This window comes from Gigantopelta aegis, chromosome 1 (genome assembly GCF_016097555.1).
Source record: "Gigantopelta aegis isolate Gae_Host chromosome 1, Gae_host_genome, whole genome shotgun sequence".
NCBI classification, from domain to species: domain Eukaryota; kingdom Metazoa; phylum Mollusca; class Gastropoda; order Neomphalida; family Peltospiridae; genus Gigantopelta; species Gigantopelta aegis.
This window is the reverse complement of record NC_054699.1, coordinates 17,350,728-17,374,911: the sequence shown is the minus strand read 5'-3', so window position 1 is coordinate 17,374,911 and position 24,184 is coordinate 17,350,728. Positions and strand designations below refer to the sequence as shown.

General features: G+C 37.9%; 1 protein-coding gene across 1 annotated transcript in view; it reads left to right on the top strand.

The window, feature by feature from the left end:
• The window catches only part of LOC121371398 (WD repeat-containing protein 44-like), a 41,072-nt gene extending 17,191 nt beyond the window's left edge, over positions 1 to 23,881 (top strand). Inside the window, exons 10-21 of the mRNA XM_041497270.1 lie at positions 591 to 652; positions 3,975 to 4,036; positions 5,974 to 6,054; positions 7,026 to 7,161; positions 13,794 to 13,861; positions 15,145 to 15,252; positions 15,699 to 15,821; positions 16,959 to 17,150; positions 17,860 to 17,958; positions 18,564 to 18,679; positions 20,805 to 20,929; positions 21,555 to 23,881. Coding sequence (XP_041353204.1) covers positions 591 to 652; positions 3,975 to 4,036; positions 5,974 to 6,054; positions 7,026 to 7,161; positions 13,794 to 13,861; positions 15,145 to 15,252; positions 15,699 to 15,821; positions 16,959 to 17,150; positions 17,860 to 17,958; positions 18,564 to 18,679; positions 20,805 to 20,929; positions 21,555 to 21,748 — 1,366 coding nt within the window. The 3' untranslated portion in view covers positions 21,749 to 23,881. The remainder of the gene's footprint in view (positions 1 to 590; positions 653 to 3,974; positions 4,037 to 5,973; positions 6,055 to 7,025; positions 7,162 to 13,793; positions 13,862 to 15,144; positions 15,253 to 15,698; positions 15,822 to 16,958; positions 17,151 to 17,859; positions 17,959 to 18,563; positions 18,680 to 20,804; positions 20,930 to 21,554) is intronic.
• The last annotated feature ends 303 nt before the right edge of the window (positions 23,882 to 24,184 follow it).

Genomic DNA, 24,184 nt, shown 5'->3' with positions numbered 1-24,184 from the left:
TTTAGCTTGGTGATGTTATAACGTAAAGCATTTATACTGCTGGAAAGAAATAAAGGATTAACACATGGTATTGTAGACGAAATTTAATTCACTACTAGCGTAGTATTGTCTGTATTACATACAGAGTTGTAATGAGTGATTGAATGTCAGTAGTGTTGAACTGATGTCTGTATTACATACAGAGTTGTAATGAGTGACTGGAAAATGGGTCTTAGTCAGACTTGCAATTTATCAATTTTTCACCAAGTTGTAGCCCTTGAATTTAGGAGATATGAAAATGTGTTTTCTGGATTTTTTTTTTTTTCAATGCCTAAAGACATTGAGATGAAATTTTGTCTATTGCTTTATCATGTACTGTTACAGATTAAGTTTTAACTTTCGTGACGATTTATTTGCAGAGTTATGGCCATTGAACTTAGGAGATAAGAAATGTGTTTGTGCCCGTAGCAGTACTCTCAGAATGCTTGTTTTAATAGGGTTCGGAATGAAAACTTTCTGATTAAAACAATGTGCTGGGGTGTTGTTATATATTCTTTTCCTTTAGTCTTCTGGTATTCACAGCTTGTAATGTTTTTTTCTTATTTTTCTAGAAAGAGGCTGAAGAAATTATTAAGCAGAACAGCCAGAAAGGTTAAAAATGTAGCAGATCAAGGTAAGACAAATGCATTAACATGGGACAAAAAATTTGATAATTAAAGGCATAGTATTTAGCGCAGTTGACAAAATTTATTATAATTAAAGGCATAGTGTCTAGGGCAGTTGACAAAATCTGTGATAATTACAGATGTAGTTTCTAGGTCAGTTGACTAAATCTGTGATAACTAAAGGTGTAGTGTCTAGGTCAGTTGACAAAATCTGTGATAATTACAGACGTAGTGTCTAGGTCAGTTGACTAAATCTGTGATAATTACAGACGTAGTATCTAGGTCAGTTGACTAAATCTGTGATAATTACAGACGTAGTGTCTAGGTCAGTTGACTAAATCTGTGATAATTACAGACGTAGTGTCTAGGTCATTTGACTAAATCTGTGATAATTACAGACATAGTATCTAGGTCAGTTGACTAAATCTGTGATAATTAAAGGTGTAGTGTCTAGGTCAGTTGACTAAATCTGTGATAATTACAGACATAGTATCTAGATCAGTTGACTAAATCTGTGATAATTACAGACGTAGTGTCTAGGTCAGTTGACTAAATCTGTGATAATAAAAGGGTAATGTCTAGGTCAGTTGACTAAATCTGTGATAATTACAGACGTAGTATCTAGGTCAGTTGACTATATCTGTGATAATTACAGACGTAGTGCCTAGGTCAGTTGACTAAATCTGTGATAATTACAGACATAGTATCTAGGTCAGTTGACTAAATCTGTGATAATTACAGACGTAGTGTCTAGGTCATTTGACTAAATCTGTTATAATAAAAGGGTAATGTCTAGGCCAGTTGACTAAATCTGTGATAATTACAGACGTAGTGTCTAGGTCAGTTGACAAAATCTGTGATAATTACAGACAGTTTCTAGGTCAGTTGACAAAATATGTGATAATTACAGACGTAGTGTCTAGATCAGTTGACTAAATCTGATAATTAAAGGTGTAGTGTCTAGGTCAGTTGACTAAATCTGTGATAATTAAAGGTGTAGTGTCTAGGTCAGTTGACTAAATCTCCGATAATTACAGAAGTAGTGTCTAGGTCAGTTGACTAAATCTGTGATAATTACAGACGTAGTGTCTAGGTCAGTTGACTAAATCTGTGATAACTAAAGGTGTAGTGACTAAGTCAGTTGACAAAATCTGTGATAATTAAAGGCATAGCAACAAAGACAATGTCAAAATCTGTGATAATTAAAGGCATAGCATCAAAGACAATGACAAAATCTGTGAGAATTAAAGGCATAACATCAAAGACAATGACAAAATCTGTGAGATTAAAGGCATAGCATCAAAGACGGTGACAAAATCTGTAATAATTAAAGGCATAACATCAAAGACTGACAAAATCTGTGAGAATTAAAGGCATAACATCAAAGACAATGACTAAATCTGTGATAATTAAAGGCATGGTGTCTAGGTCAGTTGACTAAATCTGTGATAATTAAAGGAATGGTGTCTAGGTCATTTGACTGAATCTGTGATAATTAAAGGCATGGTGTCTAGGTCAGTTGACTAAATCTGTGATAATTAAAGGAATGGTGTCTAGGTCATTTGACTGAATCTGTGATAACTAAAGGCATGGTGTCTAGGTCAGTTGACTAAATCTGTGATAATTAAAGGCATGTTGTCTAGGTCAGTTGACTAAATCTGTGATAATTAAAGGCGTAGTGTCTAGGTCAGTTGGCTTACTAAATGGCCCAGCAAAATATTGTCTGACTATAGGGAATAACTGGTTACTGTCTTAAGATATCGGCTTTATCCTGCGACGGTTCGACCTGAGCAGGATAAAGCCGATATCTTAAGTCAGTAACCAGTTATTTCTTTATCCTGTAATCCTACATGAATAGTCGGGAAAATCATTATTTATTCCATTTTTGTGTACGCAAATCAAGTATTGTCAACCTAACTAGGCTTTTGCCATACAAGATATATGACGTCATTCTTTGTAAGACGCTAGCTACATTTTGCAACATTCAAAAAGCATTTCTAAACTCTAATTCATAAATAAATATACAAGTTTTGTATTTTTATTGCAAAACTAAAAGTTATTTGTATTTACTGTACTAATGATTTAAAGAGTATGTTTATTGAAAATCTAGTCTGAAATACTTGAGTTGAGTCGGGCTTATGTCACTTGACCTACATTTTTGGTCAATAACCGAAAATATAGAGATTTATCTAGTCATCATATCTTGACAACGAATACAGTGATTGCGAGATAAATAATAATATACATTAAATTTCTCCTGAAAAGTCTACATTGTGATCATATTCACTTAATTAAGACTACATAGCTATAAATCAGTCCTAGTATATTAAAGGTCATAGTATGTGCTGTGGTGTCTGGAAAAGTGCACATAAAAGATCCCTTTGTAAAATATTGCAGGTTTCTAAACTTAGTCATCAGGGATTTACCGGACGCACAAAACTTGCATATAGGATGCACTAAAACTTAACTGGACCCGCAAAAATAGAGATACTGCGTCCCGTGGGACGCATAAAATATCTGACATTTTCAGTAACCCTGTCCACTATCAAAGATCGATCATTCTGTGTAACACACTATTTCTTTTCTACCTATAAACTGCGTATTCAAATGGGGATTCCCCATATCGAAAACAAAAAGTTTTTATCTCTGGGAACACTGCGTCTTTATCCTTTGCTGCGCTTAATTGGGTAAAGTTGGTACTTTCCGGAAAGAGGTCGCGAAATTTGCGATCATTCGGAACTTCTCGTCAACAGGCCGAAGACAATCGGAAATTCCCGGGCGAATAAAACAAATTGGTTAAATGTTCTGATTTGCATTAACAAACAAGTAGCACGATTCATAAACAACGCATGGTATTGTGAGTATCATTTAGCTTGCAGGAAATGGTTCAAATAATAATACAGATCAAAGTGAAATGTTGATTTTGAAAGAGTAAACAATGAATACCGACACTGATTTCCCGAAAGGAAAAACAACAACAACACAGCTTGTTAAATTTACTTTAATGAAACATATAGTATACACGTGATTTGTTGTCTGCAGCTCTCTGTCGTTTGTGTGGTTTTGGGACCCTTTGTTTTCAGGTTGGGACCCCCAGAAAAGAAAGAGGTGAGTCCAAGGGACTCCCATTTCAGAAAAACAAGGTAAATCCCTGAGTCATAATGTTTGACGGCCAGTATGTGATAATGAATTAAAGAAGTGATCTAGTGGTGGTGTTAAAAAAATCTAATTGTTTTCCACAATAAATTAGAACAAATCCAGGCTTAAAACTATATATTAAAATTTCGTCTGTGTGACTGAGGATAGTTTAAAGTTTGTCTTTTGTTCCAGTGCTATTTCGAGATGAGGGAGACACAGAAGAAGAGGTCTCAGTAGATGGGAAGATATTCAAAGTAAGTACACTGCATCCTGCATTTATTCATTTGAGGGGGCTGGGATTTAGCTCAATCAGTTGAGCGCCTGTCTGAGGTGCTTATGTCGCAGGATCCAATCACCACGGTGGATCCATTCAACTGATTTTTTTGTTGTTGTCATTCTAACCAGTGCACCACAACTGGTCAAAGGCTGTGGTGTGTGCTATCCTGTCTTTGGGAAAGTCAATATAAAAGATCCCTTGCTTCTAATGGAAAAATGTAGCGGATTTCTCTTGATGACTACAAGTAAGAAACCGGCCTCGGTGGCGTCATGGTTAGGCCATCGGTCTACAGGCTGGTAGGTACTGGGTTCGGATCCCAGTCGAGGCATGGGTTTTTTAATCCAGATACCGACTCCAAACCCTGAGTGAGTGCTCCGCAAGGCTCAATAGGTAGGTGTAAACCACTTGCACCGACTAGTGATCTATAACTGGTTCAACAAAGGCCATGGTTTGTGCTATCCTGCCTGTGGGAAGTGCAAATAAAAGATCCCTTGCTGTCTGTCTAAGAGTAGCCTATGTGGCGACAGCGGGTTTCCTCTAAAAAACAGTGTCAGAATGACCATACATTTGACGTCCAATAGTCAATGATAAGATAAAAAATCGATGTGCTCTAGTGGCGTCGTTAAATAATAATAAAAAAAAGAAGTAAGAATTACAAAATGTTTGACATCCAATAGCCGACGATTAATTAATCAATGTGCTTTAGTAGTGGTGTTAAATAAAACAAATGTTCTTTATTCATTTGAGGTTCAAGCCTACTGTCGTGGGCACACCTGATCTCTGTGGTTAGTTGTTAGTGATTAGTGAGATAGAAATGGGTATGGTGACCTTCCAGTATCTGTTAGCAAAATAAAATAAGCTAATGACTGGATTAATGGGAAGTAACATTTTGAAATAAGACCACAATCATGATATTTCTTTTCTCTTTAATATTAATCAAAGATCTCTTGCTGCTAATGGAAAGATGTAGTGGCTTTCGTCTGAAGACCATGTATTTACTACGTACTGTTACAGATTAAGTTTTAACTTTTATTATGATTTACCCCCCTTTTTTTTAATAGTTATGACCGTTGAATTTAGGAATATCTGAATGTTTGACATTCATTAACTGATGATTAATTAATCAGTGTGATCCAGTGGTGTCGTTAAACAAAACAAAACAAACTTTAACTCTTTAATGTTTATAATTCCACATCTGTGTTCAGATATTATAAGTGTGAAGCATTTATTGAATAGTGGGGCAGGATCTAGCTCAGTTGGTAAAGTGTTCGCCTGAGGTGCTTCCAGTCATAGGATCGAACCACATCAGTAGACCTGTTCTCTGACTGAGGTTTTTCCTCTCCCATGAATGGCACATCAAAGGCCATGGTATGTGGTGTCCTGTCTGTGAGAAAGTGCATATAAAAGATCCCTTGCTGCTACTGGAAAAATGTTGCAGGTTTCCTCTGACTACAAGTAAAAAAATTACCAAATGTTTGACATTCAATAGCCAATGATTAATAAATCAATGTGCTCTAGTGTTGATGTTAAAAAAAAAAAGAGGAAAAAAACAAAAACAAAACTTTTTTGTCAGGCCTAAGATCTCAAAATTTTGACCCCTGTCCTGATTAAATGCTTGTGTTGCCATTAATTGTTTTATTGTTAACCAAACAGGTTGTAGTTCAGTTGTAGAGTACTTGTTTGAGGTTCAGTGTGTTGTAGTGTTGGGCCTATGTCATCCGGTGCTTGACAGTGGTATATCAGAGGCTGTGGTATGTGCTGTCATGTCTTTGAGAATAGGAATATGGAAGATCTCTTACTAAATTTTTGATACACTGCTAGTATTTCTTTTCCTCAACATTGATTTTTACCTTTCTTATTCCTTGTTGCAGCAGAGGTATTTTTATTAATTGGTTTATGATTCTGTTTTACCAGATCAAGTCATCGAACAGTAACAAGGGACCTTACGACTTTGCACAGATTCGAATGCTGCAGGAACTTAGTGGAGAACATGTTGTAAGTTAAAGTTATATGGATACACAGATCTTTTATATATATATTATATGACTCATTTGTTTCACAAACATGAAATGGAATATTTTGGTAAGCAGCAGCACTAACCATATAGAAAAATAATTATTTTGTAATAAAACCATAGTCGTATCATTTTGTATCTTAAACATTTGTCTGTAAAAAGAAGGCTATTATGCGATGAAGTCACTTATATATTATGTCATTTAATGCACATATATGGTTGGTTATGTGACATAATGGCAGATAGAATTGCTTGTGACAAAACAGGGATTTTTATATTAAAAGACAGTTAAAACTGACAATAGGTAACCGTGATACATAATTGTTATAAAGAGCATGTTATTGGTCTTGGCTAAACAATTGAACTATAATAACTTAAGTTTAATTTTTCGTGAAAACATTTTTTCTCTTAAACTGGTGTTCAGATCAAAGTTTGTTGGACATGATAATTATTTATAGGATATTAAATGTGCTTCCATTTCATATGATGTTTATGTCCCAAGTGAAATTTCTTTCACTAGGGATATAAACATGATACGAAATGGTAGCATTTTTAATATTCTATTTATTACCCAGTTTAATATTCTATTTACTACCCATAATCTATTTCAGTTTATATCACTGATCTCGTTTGATTGACAATCCGTTAAGTTCATGGTGCACCAGTAGTATGATGTTGAGATGGCTTCATTCAAATATGTGCACTGTATGTTTAAACCCAACCTAGTATTTGTAGTTTGTATGTAATGGCTGAAATTATATTTTTGTAATCGTATCTTTTATGTCATTCTCTGAAATGTTTACATTATGTAACATCATCTTGTGGAGAGGCATTTATATAGGCTTATCGCCTGTTTGCCTATCCACTTCATTTATTTGAATAAATATTGTTGATATCTGAACCATAATATTTTTGAACCATATGTGTAATAATGTAAAGTATATTTTATTAGGGTGCTATTTGGTCTATGAAGTTCTCAGCATGTGGACGCTTGTTGGCGACTGGTGGACAAGATGGCATCCTCAAAATCTGGGTCCTCAAATCAGCCTATGTCTACTTCACCGATCTCAGGAAGAAGTACGAAGCAGGTAATGCAGTATTAATAACCTTCTTGATGCTTGTACATTTCCCATTATAAAGGCATGTGGTAGAGACCTCTCTTAAAATTATGCCTGTTGAATTTGTTTAAAATGAGTGCTCCACAACTGGTGTAACAAAGGCTGTGGTATGTGCAATCCTGTCTGTGAAATGGTGCATATAAAAGATCCCTTGCTACTAATTGAAAAGAGTAGCCCATGAAGTGATGACAGTGGGTTTCCTCTCTCAATATTTGTGTGATCGGTAACTATAAGTCTGACGCCATATAAACGTAAATGAGTGCGTCGTTACATAAAACATTTCCTTCCTTCCTTGTTTTAAATGCGATTGTTTGTGTTTTTACTGGTTGTCTTTTGGGGATTTGGCATGTGTGTTTTTTGTTGCATTTAGGGTGTGTGGGGTTTTTTTAGTAGGTGGGACTGGTTTAGTGGGAAGGTTGGAATATTCAAGGAAAAACAGGTCTCCACTCACACTTTTGTCCAATCCTTAAATTTTAAAAAACATATATTTCAGTTATTTGTTAATTTTTTATTAGTGGAGGTGGAGGTGGGTTTTTTTATCCCATTCCATGGAACGTTTTGTTCAGTATTGTGTCACAATTGTCTGTATAGTTCAGCGATAGCTACACAGTTCTATAAATAGTAGTTTTCACTTTTCAAATTGATTTAATTTAATATTAGATTTGTTGCTAATCAAAAGTTTGATAACAAATCTTGCCTGTGTTTAAATGCTCTATGACTGGTATATCGGTGACCTGTGTGTGTGTGTGGAGGGGGAGTACTATAAAACGACCTTTCGATGCCAATAACAAATCCAGCCTGTGTTTAAATGCTCTATGACTGGTATATCGGTGACCTGTGTGTGTGTGTGGAGGGGGAGTACTATAAAACGACCTTTCGCTACCAATAACAAATCCAGCCTGTGTTTAAATGCTCTATGACTGGTATATCGGTGACCTGTGTGTGTGTGTGGAGGGGGAGTACTATAAAACGACCTTTCGCTACCAATAACAAATCCAGCCTGTGTTTAAATGCTCTATGACTGGTATATCGGTGACCTGTGTGTGTGTGTGTGGAGGGGAGTACTATAAAACGACCTTTCGCTACCAATAACAAATCCAGCCTGTGTTTAAATGCTCTATGACTGGTATATCGGTGACCTGTGTGTGTGTGTGGAGGGGGAGTACTATAAAACGACCTTTCGCTACCAATAACAAATCCAGCCTGTGTTTAAATGCTCTATGACTGGTATATCGGTGACCTGTGTGTGTGTGTGGAGGGGGAGTACTATAAAACGACCTTTCGCTACCAATAACAAATCCAGCCTGTGTTTAAATGCTCTATGACTGGTATATCGGTGACCTGTGTGTGTGTGTGTGGAGGGGGAGTACTATAAAACGACCTTTCGCTACCAATAACAAATCCAGCCTGTGTTTAAATGCTCTATGACTGGTATATCGGTGACCTGTGTGTGTGTGTGTGGAGGGGGAGTACTATAAAACGACCTTTCGCTACCAATAACAAATCCAGCCTGTGTTTAAATGCTCTATGACTGGTATATCGGTGACCTGTGTGTGTGTGTGGAGGGGGAGTACTATAAAACGACCTTTCGCTACCAATAACAAATCCAGCCTGTGTTTAAATGCTCTATGACTGGTATATCGGTGACCTGTGTGTGTGTATGGAGGGGGAGTACTATAAAACGACCTTTCGCTACCAATAACAAATCCAGCCTGTGTTTAAATGCTCTATGACTGGTATATCGGTGACCTGTGTGTGTGTGTGGAGGGGGAGTACTATAAAACGACCTTTCGCTACCAATAACAAATCCAGCCTGTGTTTAAATGCTCTATGACTGGTATATCGGTGACCTGTGTGTGTGTGTGGAGGGGGAGTACTATAAAACGACCTTTCGCTACCAATAACAAATCCAGCCTGTGTTTAAATGCTCTATGACTGGTATATCGGTGACCTGTGTGTGTGTGTGTGGAGGGGAGTACTATAAAACGACCTTTCGCTACCAATAACAAATCCAGCCTGTGTTTAAATGCTCTATGACTGGTATATCGGTGACCTGTGTGTGTGTGTGTGGAGGGGGAGTACTATAAAATGACCTTTCGCTACCAATAACAAATCCAGCCTGTGTTTAAATGCTCTATGACTGGTATATCGGTGACCTGTGTGTGTGTGTGGAGGGGGAGTACTATAAAACGACCTTTCGCTACCAATAACAAATCCAGCCTGTGTTTAAATGCTCTATGACTGGTATATCGGTGACCTGTGTGTGTGTATGGAGGGGGAGTACTATAAAACGACCTTTCGCTACCAATAACAAATCCAGCCTGTGTTTAAATGCTCTATGACTGGTATATCGGTGACCTGTGTGTGTGTGTGGAGGGGGAGTACTATAAAACGACCTTTCGCTACCAATAACAAATCCAGCCTGTGTTTAAATGCTCTATGACTGGTATATCGGTGACCTGTGTGTGTGTGTGTGGAGGGGAGTACTATAAAACGACCTTTCGCTACCAATAACAAATCCAGCCTGTGTTTAAATGCTCTATGACTGGTATATCGGTGACCTGTGTGTGTGTGTGGAGGGGGAGTACTATAAAACGACCTTTCGCTACCAATAACAAATCCAGCCTGTGTTTAAATGCTCTATGACTGGTATATCGGTGACCTGTGTGTGTGTGTGTGGAGGGGAGTACTATAAAACGACCTTTCGCTACCAATAACAAATCCAGCCTGTGTTTAAATGCTCTATGACTGGTATATCGGTGACCTGTGTGTGTGTGTGGAGGGGGAGTACTATAAAACGACCTTTCGCTACCAATAACAAATCCAGCCTGTGTTTAAATGCTCTATGACTGGTATATCGGTGACCTGTGTGTGTGTGTGGAGGGGGAGTACTATAAAACGACCTTTCGCTACCAATAACAAATCCAGCCTGTGGTGGCAGTTTATTTCTTATAGTGCAAATGTTTCAATAACAACATGTACTATATGCTAGATGCTTACGAGTAATAGCCACTGATTGAACAATGAGCTGGGGTGTCGTATAAACATTAATTTTGTTTCCTTTTGTGGATTAAAAAATAATTGATATGTTCTTTTGTGTGTGTGTGTGTGTTTGTGTGTGTGTGTGCGTGCATGCATGTGTGCGTGTCTGCACATTGACATGTTGCATTTTTAATTTACATTTTAGTATGGTTGCTTTCTTAGACTGTATATATAATGTTAGATGAGTGCATTACGTTTATGCCTTTAGTATGTATTTGATAGTCTTTTCGTTCTGTTTGTCAAATACATGATTTGTTTTATTATGATCGTAGCTGTTTATTTTGCTCCTTTCAGCATTTTTGTTAAGATTAAAAGGAGAAACAGTTGCATGTAACTATTGTTTGAACATTGCTTTTAGCTTTTTATTGCTTGAAACTTTTCAAAGCACTTTTTCTTCTGTGTGGGTTTTATGAATTTCTTAGCATGCAGTGATGACAATAATCTGCAGAATTCTGCAGATTTAAAAGCCATTTAGGTCGTTTTTGTGAATCGTCCAAATCCAAGTTGTTTTTAGGTTGGGTTAGGTACTTTTATTCAGTCTCTGGATATGTAATGCATGCGTCACTTGGTCTATATAAAATTTCAATAACTATTTTAAATAGATGTGCCTTCGTGTAGTGTTGTGCTACTTTGATCATGTTGTTCACAAATCAGAAGAACCCATTACTCCCCTTTAAGCTGACAATGACAGTAGCTCTCATTGGCTGAAAACAAATTTGGGCGTGGGGTGGAGGGGGACCAATCAAATGCAGTTATATAGTTTTAGGCAAGTGCATTTAATTTTGTACCCATAATAGTGGTTTGATTCGAGAGTAGGTGATATATATATATATATATATATATATATATATATATATATATATATATATATATATATATATATATATATATATATATATATAATCGGATAAATTGGATTAGCTTAATAATAAAAATGAGATTCGACCAATCAAAGGAGCCATATTGATTGACTTGCTTAAAGGGACATTCCTGAGTTTGCTGCATTGTAAGATGATTCCAACTAATAACATATTTCTATGAGTAAACTTATATATTAAATATATGTTCTTGTGTAATGTGTTTCTGGTCAACGTAATATTTGTAAGAAGCCCAAACAGGATTTTGTCTTCAAATAATTTCGTACGTACAAAAAAATAATATTTTAGGAAATAAAATTAAATTTAACCTTGTACAAATATTAGAATGATCAGAAACACATTTAATATACAGCCACTAATATTTTATTCAGAAAAAAAATATATGATATGTTTAAAAGTGCTCAGGAATATTCCTTTAAAACTTTTAATGGTGGATGGTCTGATAGGGATGACAATTTTTTGTGGATATACCCATATACATTACTTTTCTGCTGTTGTCCCAGACAGATAACAGGGTTCGAGATTAAAAATTTGGGGCAGTATCCCAGTTGGATACTAACATTTCAAAATCTGGTATCCCACCTGAGAATTTAGTATCTTAAATGAAATTCATAAATAACATCGTAACAAACTTGGACGACACTGTTACTTAACTTCACCAGTAAATGACGACTTTCATTGTTTCAGTGCAAAATAAAAATGCAGGATTTAAAAAAACAAAAAACAACAACATTACATGGTATCCCAGTGGGATACTGGGTTATTGAAGTTTGGTATCCAAAATTCAATTCTGGTATCCCCAGGATATCGGGATACCATTAATCTCGAACACTGGATAACATAATTTAAAATTTAAAGCTAAATAAAATGTAGTGTAATTACCACCGAGTATTCTATCACTGAAAATATATTCTGCCCCTGGTAAACAAAAAGTTAAAAGGTCATCTCAGTTATTATATTTAGTAATATTTTCAGTTCACTTAGATAGGGGAAAATGCTATAGGACACAGGTCAGACTAAGAATTCAAATAAAGAGAAAATGAACAAGTTTTCTTTATTTGTTAAATTTTTTAATTTTTTTTTACCTGACAGAGTAATTTAATTAAAAAATAATATCACTCACAATTTTGTGATTGGAATATTATTACTTTCCAAACATTTTTGTGTGTGTGTTTTTTTAATACATTTATACATTGGTTTAAACACTCTGCACTTTAATGTTTTACTTTGTGAATTTCCATAGGCTGTAGCATTTAGTAGTTCTAATATTTGGGGGGGGGGGGGGGGGTAAATTTTAAGTGTTTTGCTTCAAATAGCACAATTTTTTCAAAGCACTGTATACATTTAATCATTATTATTATATTATTGCATCATCTATTTGGAGTTGGTCTGGGATCTGGGATCGATCCCCGTCAGTGGACTCATTGTTTCTCACTCCAGTCAGTACACCACTACTGGTATATCAAAGGCCGTGGTATGTGTTATCCTCTGTGGAATGGTGCATATAAAAGATCCCTTGCTGCTAATCGAAAAAGAGTAGCCCATGACGTGGCGACAGCGGGCTTCCTCTCTTAATATCTGTGTGTGTGTGTCCATAACTTGTTCAACAAAGGCCACGGTTTGTGCTATCCTGCCTGTGGGAAGCGCAAATAAAAGATCCTTTGCTGCTAATCGGAAGAGTAGCCCATGTAGTGGCGACAGCGGGTTTCCTCTCAAAATCTGTGTGGTCCTTAACATTTCTTTCTTTTTCTTTCAATATCTGTGTGGTCCTTAATCATATGCCTGACACCATATAACCGTAAATAAAATATGTTGAGTAAGTCGTCATATAAAACATTTCTTTCTTTTTTAATCAATATTATTATATTATTGCATCTATTTGGACGCAAGTAAAATCTGATGTAAATGTGACATTAGAGGTTGGTACTCATCTAATTCTGCTCTACACACTTGAAGTATATGATGACATCAGCAAGTGGAGGGGACAGTTATTAAATAATAATAATTGCATCTGGGCATACACGTACATAATGTCCTGGTAACATTGTGATAAATAGTGAACTACATCTCTTGTAAACTTCACGGAAAGTTGGTCAAAGTAAATGGCAAAATAAATGTAGTAATTAAAGTTCATGTAGCGAATAGGGAAATTCCCACTAGCTACTGCCAGCAGGGGCACTTTATACCAACACTACTACATTTGTGTGTAAATTTATTAGTTATTTTATCTTCCTTCCTTCCAACCTACCTACCTACCTATATCTACCTATCTACCTACCTACATAGTTAGTTAGCTACCCACAGGTATCTGCCTACCTACTTGCCTACCCTCGGTGGATCCGTTCTCTGATTAGGTTTTATTCCTGTTCCAACCAGATGCCCACAACTGGTATATTAAATGCCATGGTATATGCTGTCCTGTTTCAGAAACATTCCTTTCCATTCCTTTGTGGGGCCAGATGTAGCCTAGTGGTAAAAAGCTTGCCTGATGCGCAGTCGGACGTAGGATCAATCCCTGTCGGTGGCCCATGGAGCTATTTCTCATTCCAGCCAGTGCATCATGACTGGTATACCAAAGGTTGTGGTATGTCACTTCTGTCCTGTGCTCTAGTGGTGTCGTTAAACAAAACAGAATTTGTTCCCTTTCTTTTGTCTAACTGAATTGTATTTTTCCTGTTTCAGTGTCTTTGTCCCCGGCTACCTCGGTGGAAGATCTGACCACTGTGACGACAGAAACGGCGTCTTCTTCAGTGAGTTCTTTTTCATCCAGTTTTAAAGGTCTCCAAGGTTGTGTCCACACTAAGAACAGCTGCTCACCTCTCCAAATTACTGCCCAGCTTTAATAGTGGGCAGGACATGGCCAAGTGGTAAAACTGCATACCTGATGTGCGGTCAGTCTAGGATCAATCCCTGTTGGTGTGCCCATTGAGGTATTTTTTGTTGCAGCCAGTGCACCATGACTGGAATATTAAAGCCATGGTATGTGCTATCCTCTTTGTGGGACAGTGCATATAAAAGATCCCTTGCTGCTAATGGAAAAATTAAGTGGGTTTCCTCTCTAAGACATTCAATAGCCAATGATTAATAAATAAATGTGCTCTAGTGTGCTCTCATTTCTGCCAGGGGTAGGACGTAACCCAGTGGTAAAGTGCTCACCCAATGTGCGATTGGTCTAGGATCCATCCCCGTTGGTGAGTCCATTGGGCTATTGCACGTTTCAGCCAGTGCTCCACAACTGGTGTAACAAAGGCCGTGGTATGTACTATCCTGTCTGTGGAATATTGCATATAAAAGATCCCTTGCTGCTAATGGAAAAGAGTAGCCTATGAAGTGGCAACAGCGGGTTTCCTCTTTCAATATCTGTGTGGTCCTTAAGCATATGTCCAATGCCATATAATTGTAAATAAAATGTGTTGAGCACGTCGTTAAATAAAAACATTTCTTTCTTTCAATGTCATGTATTATCTGTAAACAACATTATACTTTTCAAAATATAAAAAAATCACAAACATAGAAGGCCGAATTTACAAAGTCTGTTTTCAACTTACATGTGTGTATCTATGTACATTTACTATGCTTAAACACCTGTGTCTAAGAAAACAGGAGTCGTAAATTCGGCCCAGAGACTTTTTGTCTCGGACTGAAAATGTTCTCTAGTAGGCACAAATCTGGTCACAGTGTATTTGTATATTACTTTTGATTGACATTATAATAAAATTTAATTTTTTTTGCAGTTTTTGAGGCACAGAATATTATTTTATTACTGTTTCTAAACCACAATATATATTTTAGTTTTACCATTTTTTTGGACACCAGTGCTTTTAAAAAGACCATGGGCCGAAGTTAAAGAGTCTGTATTTCTTAAACACAGGTGTTTAAGCATTGTAAATGTATGTAGTTACACAGGCATGTGTATGACATAAACAGGTTTTGTAAATGCGGCCCACAAAGAAATATACATTTACAGTTATTCTGTTTTGAGTCTGATTTGCATACAGTGATGTCTGTATTCCGAAATATGTTATTTTGTCAGGAAAACCCTGAAGAAGAAGACGAGGATGAAAGTGCCCCGTTCAAGAAGACGCCATTCTGTTGTTACCGAGGTCACGCGGCTGACCTTTTGGATGTTTCCTGGTCAAAGGTAAATTCAGCTTATTTCTCTTAAATGTTCAATAAACAGTTCTATTATAGAACTTTAGACTTGAATATCATGATACGAAAACACACTTGGAAGTTTAAATTCATGTGTTTGTGCTAATGTGATATTTAGTGTGATATTTTGTGCAGTACAATTTTGATATTTCTGTGAGAGAGATAACAAGACAAAAAGTATGACCTTTGCTTCGTAAATATCTATCATCTGTAAAGAAAACGGGCCATGATTTTAGCTTTTAACTAGAAACAGTCCCACAATTCTACCTATGGTTAAACAAGTATTGTAATCTCAGAAATGCAGTTGGTCCTAAATTGAGCTGTTTAAATACCATGATTATATTTAAACATAAAAAAAACCCATGTTGGAACACATTTTAAGCATCATGTTGAAATTCTGTTATGTTTTCAATTTTAAAATTATTATTATTTTAGAATTATTTCATTCTGAGTTCGTCGATGGACAAAACCGTTCGCTTGTGGCACATGTCTCGGAGAGAGTGTCTCTGCACATTCCAGCACATAGACTTTGTTACAACCATTGTCTTCCATCCTAAGGTGAAGTATGGTGTTTTCACAGTGTATTTTTTAAGTTTAATGCTAACTACAACTGGTCAAAGACCGTGGTATGTGCTTTCCTGTCTGTGGAAAAGTACATACAAAAGATACCTTACTGCATTAGGAGAAATATAGCGAGTTTCCTCGGATGACTTTTTGTCAAAATTACTAAATGTTTGACATCCAATAACCGATGATTAATTAATCATTGTGCTCTAGTGGTGTCGTTAAACATTTTTTTTTTTTTTTAATGCTGACTACAGTGCACACACCACCAATAAAATTAACTACGGTAGACATAGGTTGGCAACTAGGTTTCCAGCCTTTTTCACTGACTGAATGGTGAATTGTGTGACCACAGCAAAGTGTTAAAGTAATTAGATGAATTTACAATTATTATAATAATCCTAGGAGGTGCTGGGTGATTACTTTAAAAAAAAAAAAACACTATGGGTTGATGGTTGTTTTTATTGTTGTGTTGTGCACTGTACTCATTCTAAAATGAAAAGACTTGTTGCGTTAGTTAAAATTAAAATGAATACTCCTTTTCTGACGTTTCACCTACTGGCCTTACTGAAAATTATCAATATTAATATAATTTTTTATAAACACCCATAACTGAACATCAAATAGTAAGTGGTAACTTCCAACTGTGGAGATGGGTTGGGTTTTGGGGTTGTTTTTAAAAATCTTTGTGGGAGTTTTGGGGGCTTCTTTTACCTATGTTATTGATCTTTGATCCATTGGCCTTTCTGAAAACTATGAAATGAATATTTAGATAGTTCTACTTGAACAGGATGAAAGGGTTGGGACGTAGCCCAGCGGTAAAGCATTCGCTTAATATGTGGTCGGTCTAGGATTGATCCCCGTCGGTGGACCCATTGGGCTATTTCTTGTTCCAGCCAGTGCTCCACAACTGGTGTAACAAAGGCCGTGGTATGTACTATCCTGTCTATGGGATGGTGCATATACAAGATCTCTTGCTGCTAATCGAAAAGTGTAGCCCATGAAGTGGCGAATGCAGGTTTCTTCTTTCTATATCTGTGTGGTCCTTAACCATATGTCTGATGCCATATAACCGTAAATAAAATGTGTTGAGTGCGTCATTAAATAAAACATTTCCTTTTCCTTGAACAGGATGACCGTTACTTCCTGAGTGGGTCTCTGGACGGGAAACTGAGACTGTGGAATATCCCCGACAAGAAGGTCACCCTGTGGAACGAGGTGGGCCAGACAGGAAGTTTGATCACGACGGCCAACTTCGTCAGTAACGGGAAGTACGCGGTGGTCGGCACTTACGACGGGAGGTGTATATTCTACACCACCGAGGTATGTACATGGTTTTTCTGTTGTCAGGGGGCGGGATGTAGCTCGGTGGTCGGTCAGGCATTGATGGTTATTTCTTGTTCCGACCAGTGCACACTGACTGGTATATAAAGGCTATGGTATGTGTCATCTTGTCTGTGGGATGGTGCGTATAAAAGATCCCTTTCTACTAATGGAAAAATGTAGCGTGTTTCTTTTCTAAAAAGCGCTCGCCTGATGTACGGTCGATCTAGGATTGATCCCCGTCGGTGGGACCACTGAACTATTTCTTGTTCCAGCCAGTACACTATGACTGGTATATCAAAGGCTGTGGTATGTGCTATCCTGTCTGTGGGATGGTGCATATAAAAGATCAGTTGCTACTAATGGAAACTAATGTAGCTGGTTTCCTCTCTAAGACTACTATGTCAAAATTAACAAATGTTTGATGTCCAATAGCTGATGATTAATAAATCAGTGTGCTCTAGTGGTGTTGTTAAACAAAACAAAACTTCTTCCAATAGCTGATGATTAATAAATCAATGTGCTCTAGAGGTGTCGTTAAACAAAACAATTTTTTTTAATTCACCGAATCTGTTTATGGTAGGTGAGATATTTAATTCCTTTGAATATTGAATGTAGGATGTGGCTCAGTGGTAGGATGTTCACCCGATTGATTTACATTATAGTCAATCTGTGTATTTTATTTGTGTATTGTTGTTGTTTTTCCCAGCAACTGAAGTATTTCACTCAGATCCATGTGCGGTCAACACGGGGCCGGAACGCCAAAGGTCAGAAAATAACGGGAATTGAACCGGTGTCTGACAGCAAGGTAAATATATGAAAATTGAATCAATGATGTTTTAAAATTTAATTGAGTAAATTTATTGTTACAGTAATAATGTAATTACTGACAGTAAAAAGAACGTTTTATAGGTAGAATTGTCAATTAATAAATTTTTCACCTCAAAATTTTAAGAAATGCTATTTTTCCCCACACTACAGCATTTTTTGAGAGGGATGATTTTACACTCGGTAACGCCTCTGACAGCAGTTTCATTGCAGTTATGGCATTTGGGGGTGGGATATAGCGCAGTGGTAAAGCGCTCTCTCTAGTATCGATCCCCGTTGGTGGGCTCATTGGGCTATTTCTCGCTCCAGCTGTGGTATTTTCTATCCTGTCTGTGGGATTATGCATATAAAAGATCCCTTGCTAGTAATGAAAAAATGTAGCAGGTTTCCTTTTTAAGACTATGTAAAAATTACCAAATGTTTGACATCCAATAACCAATGATTAATACATCAATCTGCTCTAGTGGTGTTGTTAAACAAAACAAACAAACCCTCAGATTGAACTGCTGGGTGTGCAGGGATAATGCCGAACTCACAGCTTTCAAAATAACTAAAGTCTGCTTATAAATGTTTTATTCTGTTCAGATGCTTGTGACGTCTAACGACTCGAGAATTCGCTTGTACGACCTGCGTGACCTCACTCTGTCCGTCAAGTACAAGGGAGGAACCAACACAAGCAGTCAGATTAAAGCTAGTCTCAGGTTGGTTTTGTTACTCATCAGCAGCAGGGAACGTTTGGTTCAAGTTTAAGCTAGCTCTGCCACTCGCCAAATTTGCCAATTGCAAATTTTAGGAACAATTGGTGAAATTTTATTTCAATTTGGCCAAAAAATGTTGGGTGTTTTTTTTATTTTTAAATAACAGGTTTTGCTGCTTTTTTTATTTTTTTAGATGATTTGGCGAAATGTTTTGCTCATCCAGTGCTAGTCCTATGTTCATGACGCAATACTGAACAAAATATTCGCTGCATAGTGACTAACGTTCTTTATTGTAGAAACATGTACGTGTGGAATCTAGCTCAGTCAGTAAAGTACTAGCCTAGTCGGTAAAGTACTAGCCCAGTCGGTAAAATACTAGCCCAGTCAGTAACGTACTAGCCCAGTCAGTAAAATACTAGCCTGAGGTATTTGTGTCAGAGAATTGATATTTCTCCATGGGTGGGATCTAGCCCAGTCAGTAACGTACTAGCCCAGTCAGTAAAGTACTAGCCCAGTCAGTAAAATACTAGCCTGAGGTATTTGTGTCAGAGAATTGATATTTCTCCATGGGTGGGATCTAGCCCAGTCAGTAACGTACTAGCCCAGTCAGTAAAGTACTAGCCCAGTCAGTAAAATACTAGCCTGAGGTATTTGTGTCAGAGAATTGATATTTCTCCATGGGTGGGATCTAGCCCAGTCAGTAAAATACTAGCCCAGTCAGTAAAATACTAGCCTGAGGTATTTGTGTCAGAGAATTGATATTTCTCCATGGGTGGGATCTAGCCCAGTCAGTAAAGTACTAGCCCCATCAGTAAAATACTAGCCTGAGGTATTTGTGTCAGAGAATTGATATTTCTCCATGGGTGGGATCTAGCCCAGTCAGTAACGTACTAGCCCCGTCAGTAAAATACTAGCCTGAGGTGTTTGTGTCAGAGAATTGATATTTCTCCATGGGTGGGATCTAGCCCAGTCAGTAAAGTACTAGCCCCGTCAGTAAAATACTAGCCTGAGGTATTTGTGTCAGAGAATTGATATTTCTCCATGGGTGGGATCTAGCCCAGTCAGTAAAGTACTAGCCCCGTCAGTAAAATACTAGCCTGAGGTATTTGTGTCAGAGAATTGATATTTCTCCATGGGTGGGATCTAGCCCAGTCAGTAACGTACTAGCCCAGTCAGTAAAGTACTAGCCCAGTCGGTAAAGTACTAGTCCAGTCGATAAAGTACTAGCCCAGTCAGTAACGTACTAGCCCAGTCTGTAAAGTACTAGCCCAGTCAGTAAAGTACTAGCCTGAGGTATTTGTGTTAGAGAATTGATATTTCTCCATGGGTGGGATCTAGCCCAGTCAGTAAAGTACTAGCCCAGTCAGTAAAGTACTAGCCCAGTCAGTAAACCCAGTCAGTAAAGTACTAGCCTGAGGTATTTGTGTCAGAGAATTGATCTTTCTCGATGGACTATTTAAAAAAAAAACATTTCGCCTCCTAACCCGACGACTGGTATATCAAAGGTCATGCTATGCGCTGTCCTGTCTATGTATGGGAGAGTGCATGGTAAAGATTCCTGGCTGTTGCTGGCTGGTTTCCTTTAGGATCCTAATAAGTAAACTACAGTGGATTCAAGAGGGTGGGGAGGTGTGTGTTTAAACTACAGTGGATTCAAGAGGGTGGGGTGGTGTGTGTGTAAACTACAGTGGATTCAAGAGGGTGGGGTGGTGTGTGTGTAAACTACAGTGGATTCAAGAGGGTGGGGTGGTGTGTGTGTGTAAACTACAGTGGATTCAAGAGGGTGGGTAGTGTGTGTGTAAACTAACAAAATACCCAGTATATACAGAATGTTGGATTAGATGGACGGCACTCAAGTTAATGTGTCACAGGACAATAGAGATTGTGCCGGTTTACAGAGAAATCCAGATTACACAGATCATGCCATTTGAGACGGGTCCACTGTGTAGTATACAATCTTTGCAACATGTCAAACATATTTTAAAAATAAAATAAGGAAAGGAGAGATGGAAAAGTTTTATTTAACTGTGCACTCAACACAAAAAGTTAAAATAATAATAATAAATAAATAAATGACAATTATTATTTTTGAATACATTTTTAATCTGCAGTTTTTCTATTTGAACAGCCCCACTGGAAAGTACATTGTGTGTGGATCGGAGGACCACTTCATCTACATCTGGAAAACACGGCACGACTACAAGTTGTCAGCCACGCGTAGGGACAGAAATGACTACTGGGAAGCCATCAAAGGTGTCTGATCTAATTTTAACATCATCCTTTTTTCTCACCTCCTATTGGTCCCTTTCCTTTGTATTCCCCATTTCTGGCTTTTCTCAGATGGGGGGGGGGGGGGGAAGGAGGGATGTAGTTCAGTCGATAGTGTGGAGTGATGGGTCACAGGATTGATCCCTTGCTGCATTATTAGTAGAAGTACCCGATGTGACAGCAGTGGGTTTTCCCCTCTATCTTTCTCAGTTTCTCTTTTAGTCTCTCTCTGTCTCCCTCCCTTCCTCCCTCATTCTCTCTCTCATTCTCTCTCTCTCTCTCTCTGTCTGTCTGTGTCTCTTTCTCTCTGTCTGTGTCTCTCTCTTTCTCTCTATTTCTTTCTCTGTCTCTCTCCATCTCTCATCTCTCCCCTCCCTCCCTCCCCCCTCCGTCCCTCCCTCTCCCTCTCTGTGTGTGTGTCTCTGTATATCTCTTTGTGTCTCTCCCCTTCCCTCCCTCTCTCTCTCTCTCTCTCTCTCTCTCTCTCTCTCTCTCACCTCCCTCTCTCTTGTTTTTAGAAGCTATATATATATATGTTTAATATAATCATTTTATATTTTATCTAAAGCAAAATACATATATTTGTATTATGTGTATTATTTATTTTCAGTTCACAATGCTGTTGCTACTGTAGCCATCTTCGCTCCAAATCCAAGTCTCTTTTGTCCTCCTGTGAAAAAACTTGACCCTTGTGCTGCATCAATAGCCAGTTGCGATCTGGAGAGTGGCTTAGGGGAGATAATTATATCGGCGGATTTTACCGGTGCTATTAAGGTTGTGCGAAACTACCCTCAGAAGTTGTGAACATCTTAATTATCTCCAAATAACATTACCACACTTGTCAACCGTGACGGGAAACCAGTAATATAAGGTTTTTAAATTTTTTATTTAATACAATGGCAGCTGGATAAAGAGACTCTGCTGGGTTTTCTTTTCATGTAAGACTCAGAAATGTCAATAATGCTGTTCCAGATAATGTAGGGATGAATGGGGTGGGGATACTGGTTGTCATGTTTAAGATGGGTGTTTTATTCAGTACCAGCTGCTTACAAGGTAATTATATTACAAGTATTCTATCGTGCTCATCACAGCCAGGCTACAAATTTGTTTTGAAACCCAGATTTTGGTTTGGATCATAAGATTATGAGATACAATCCAAAAATATTGATAGTCCGTCCCACGGGGAATGCCACTTTTCATGCTGTGGAATTGACTACACGTTATTTATTTGATGGGATGGAGTATAACATCGGGCTGAGTTTACGAAGCCTGTTTTTTCATAAACGCAAGTGTTTAAGCACTGTAAATGTATATAGTTTTACACGCGTGTTAGGCTAAAACAGGATTTGTAAATTTGGCCCAGAATATTTACAATTACAGTGGAATTCTAAAACAAAATTCCCAAATTGAATGCTCGATAGCTAATGTTTTGTTAGTTTTGATGCCACCCCCCACCCCCGTCTCCTACGATATTTCTGGAATAGCTATTGCAAATATTGTTTTTGGTGCTCTGTATGAAAATAGCTGACAAGACAGCTTTGTATTTGGATATTGGATTTTTTTTAAACCTGTTGTTTATTATGATGAACCTTTATTTCAGATGAGTATCTTAAATTTAAGCCAGTGTTAGTCACCAGTTGTGATGTTGTTATACAGAAATATATCGTGGCAGCAAAAAATAAATATCATTTTGAATGGCAATGCTAATAGGGTGGAAGGTGCCATAGCAATTGCTTTGTCTAATGGGTTGTCTAATTTTCATGAATAGATGAAATAAATAAAACTTGGAATGGTGGGTAAGTGGTATATAAACACACAGTGTCCTGCTCCATCCCTCCACCACCCAACTACCAACCTGGTCGGACTGCTGGTGCTCTCTTGCACGTGCCAGCACAGGTGGTCCCTCCTCTCACCTACCCCATACCCTTTCCTGTCCTGGACGGAGGAGCTGACATAAGTTGACACCTGTGCCCATGACAGGCATGCGTTACAACAGCTTTCTCTGAATGTGCACTTAATCCCTATTACTTGACCTGACCTGACCTGATCCTCTCTAACCCTATGGTCAGATATGGGACAACCCTAGCAACAGTCTTGATTGACTTCGGGGTTTTTTTGTCAACTCCGCCATTGAGGTGGAGTCTCCCTTAGTAAAGGCAGCATTATCCCCATGTCCAGGGCCCTGTTTTATGAAGCAATCTTAGTGCTAAGATCACCTTAAATATATCGCTACCTTATGCACTTGAGGCGATCTTAGCGCTAGGATCACCTTTCATTGAACTAGTCGAAACTATATTGGTATAGTTTGCTGTTAATAAAAACAGTTCACATGGTCATCAAGTGTCAGGGTTTTGGGTCAGATTTAGTAACAGAGACCAGGGCCAGACTCAAATCTTTTAATGACGTCACACACATACAGTGATATTAAAATGTCAGATGAAGTCTTGATTCTAGACTCTAAAAGCTATATAGGGCTAAGGCCTGGCCCTGTACTTATAAGACATTTAGAGTTTAGACTCAAATCGTTTAATGACGTCACACACATGCAATGACATTAAAAGTCTCAGACTCTATTAAAGGCTTGAGTCTAGGCTGTAAAAGTTATATAAGTATGGGTTCCATACTTATAAAGCTTTACAGTGTTTTCGAAACTATGGGATTTGAGAACAAGAACATGTTCTCGCCTCTTTGAAATGTTTAGGAACACATTCCCGGCACCACAAGAGAATTTCAAATACAAAGTTAGAGTATAGACTCACATTTTTAATAATGTCTTACACATGGTCATGATGTTACAGTCTCAAACCATTATTAGAGACCGAGTCTACACTTCATAGGTATTATAAGAGAGAGAGACAGAGACAGAGACAGAGAGAGAGACAGACAGAGAGAGAGACAGAGAGAGAGAGACAGAGAGAGAGACAGAGACAGAGAGAGAGACAGAGAGAGAGACAGACAGAGAGAGAGACAGAGAGAGAGACAGAGAGAGAGACAGAGAGAGAGAGACAGAGAGAGAGAGAGACACAGACAGAGAGACACAGACAGAGAGACAGAGAGAGAGGGAGAGAGAGAGAGAGGCAGGCAGGCAGGCAGGCACGCACAGAGACACAGAGAGAGAGAGACAGAGACACAGACAGACAGAGAGACAGAGACAGACAGACAGACAGAGAGAGACAGAGAGAGAGACAGAGATAGAGAGACAGAGAGAGAGACTGTCTCTCTCTCTCTCTGACAGAGAGA